Here is a 2,295-nt window from a genome sequence, read left to right on the forward strand (position 1 = left end):
CCTCCCCCTGCCTTCCCAGGCACTGTGTGCACATGAGGCACGGCATATAGCCTTCACTGGGACGTGTGCCTCCCCCTGCCTTCCCAGGCAGTGTGTGTACATGAGGCACGTCATACAGCCTTCACTGGGACATGTGCCTCCCCCTGCCTTCCCAGGCACTGTGTGTACATGAGGCACGGCATATAGCCTTCACTGGGACGTGTGCCTCCCCTTGCCTTCCCAGGCCTGAGAAAGGCTGTTGCACATTCATGGGAACAGAGCTGATGTTACACTGGGTCTCAGCTGGAGGTCCCCTTTCCTGGGCCGAAGGAAGAAGAAAGCCGCAGTATCAGGAAGAGGGGGTTGAATAGACACATTTGGTCAGTTGCTGGGTCCTGAGTGTAGAATGGAACCCTTGAACTGGAGGCTGATGGGGGATCAAACTGGTCCTCTCACCCATTTTCAATCTCCACTGGTGGGAAGAGTAGGGGGCGGGTAGACTGGCTGCTCTGGGTGTACCAGGGGGTAGTGTTGCTTACCTCTGTCACCATTGTCAGCCCCAGCAGGTAGCTGGCGCAACACATGAGGGCGATGAAGATTTCCCGATGCTTCCTTAGGAAGGATGGGTAAAGATCAACCAAGGACGTGATCTGTCCTTCAACTTCAACAAACTGAGGAGGGAAGGAGACAGGAGAGAGAACGAGCAGCTGAGTGTCAGCTTACTGACACCTGAACTCAGAGAAGGGGCTCGGGACATCGGCAGTGTGGAAAGGGCCCTCCAGAAGGATAGATCTGTGCCTAGAATCAGCCTGTAGGTCAGTCCAAGTCTTCCAGGTTCTCTCCTTGGAGTCATAATTTGTACCATACGATCACCAGGCGTGGTAAGTGACCCACCTACCAAATCAGTTACTCAGATACTAGCAAATCAGTTCTAACTAAGGCAACCTCATGTGTCAGAGCGGAATTGTGCTTCATGAGATTTGCAATGGCTGGTTTTTTGGAAAATAATCACCAGGTCACCCTTCCTTTGGGTTAGCAGCAGAGTGTGCTAACTGTTTACACCACCCAGGGACTCTGAGGTACACACAGCTTGCCATATACCAACCTCTACATCTTCATTTAGGTTGTTTTCCCCTGCCAGAATGCCTTTCCCTCCTTCATTCAAGACTCAGCTCAAGATCTACTGCTTCTCTAAAGCCACTTTGCCCTAGCACACCTGAGACTAAGGGAATGTCCCTGAGGTCCTTCCTCACCAGTGTCCACCCTCTCTGAGGACCTGCATAGTACCACACTCCTTCCCAGGCCTTGGGTGCCAAGCTCAGGGTCAGGCCCAAGCGGCTGCTGAACAAATCTGTGTTGAATGTGTATGCAGATCTTAGCGTTAATGAGCTGGGTACCCCAGGGCAAGCATGGGGCTCAGTTTCTCCATCAGTGAAATGGAGGTTGGTCATAAGACTAGTGCAGTAATCTCCTTTGGGCCCATTAGAGAATTTACAGGTTTGTGTGTGTGGACCCCAGGCCAACACATGCAAGCCAAGTGCTACACAGGACCCCAGGCATTACATGGACTCTAAGAGCACACCCTGGACGCCCACAGATAAAGAAGGGGATGACAAAGGGCACCCTGGAGGCTCTGCTAGGATTGCATGATCCAAATCCATTCTTTTACCTGGTGGTCTACCTTGGAGATTGTTCCACACCATTCCATAGAGGTGCCTCGTTTTTCAAATGACTGCATACCATTCTATCCTATAGATGCAGCATCCTATAGACATTGCATAAGGTCCCATCCTATAGACACTGCGTAAGATCCCAGCCTATAGATCCAGCATCTTATAGAGACGCTACGTAAGATCCCAGCCTATAGATCCAGCATCCTATAGATGCTGCGTAAGATCCCATCCTATAGATCCAGCATCCTATAGAGACACTGCACAAAATCCCATCCTACATATCCATCATCCTATAGAGACACTGCATAAGATCCCATCCTACATATCCAGCATCCTATAGACACTGCGTTAAGATCCCATCCTATAGTTCCAGCATCCTATAGACGCTGCATAAGATCCCAGCATCCTACAGACACTGCATAAGATCCCAGCCTGTAGAGCCAGCATCCTATAGATCCAGCTTCCTACAGACACTGCGTAAGATCCCATCCTATAGATCCAGCATCCTATAGACACTGTGTAAGATCCCATCCTATAGATCCAGCATTCTATAGACTCTGCGTAAGATCACAGCATCCTATAGACATTGCATAAGATCCCAGCCTATAGATCCAGCATCCTATAGACTCTGCGTAAGATCACA

At 50.2% G+C, this 2,295-nt stretch overlaps 1 protein-coding gene across 1 annotated transcript in view; it reads right to left on the reverse strand.

Annotated features, from left to right (window-relative positions):
• Window positions 1–2,295, reverse strand: part of SLC6A6 (solute carrier family 6 (neurotransmitter transporter), member 6) — a 49,290-nt gene that overhangs the window by 14,708 nt on the left and 32,287 nt on the right. The window contains exon 9 of the mRNA XM_006868677.1: window positions 519–650. Within this exon, the coding sequence (XP_006868739.1) occupies window positions 519–650 (132 nt within the window). The remainder of the gene's footprint in view (window positions 1–518; window positions 651–2,295) is intronic.

This window comes from Chrysochloris asiatica, unplaced genomic scaffold, assembly GCF_000296735.1.
Source record: "Chrysochloris asiatica unplaced genomic scaffold, ChrAsi1.0 scaffold00121, whole genome shotgun sequence".
Taxonomy (NCBI): Eukaryota; Metazoa; Chordata; class Mammalia; order Afrosoricida; family Chrysochloridae; genus Chrysochloris; species Chrysochloris asiatica.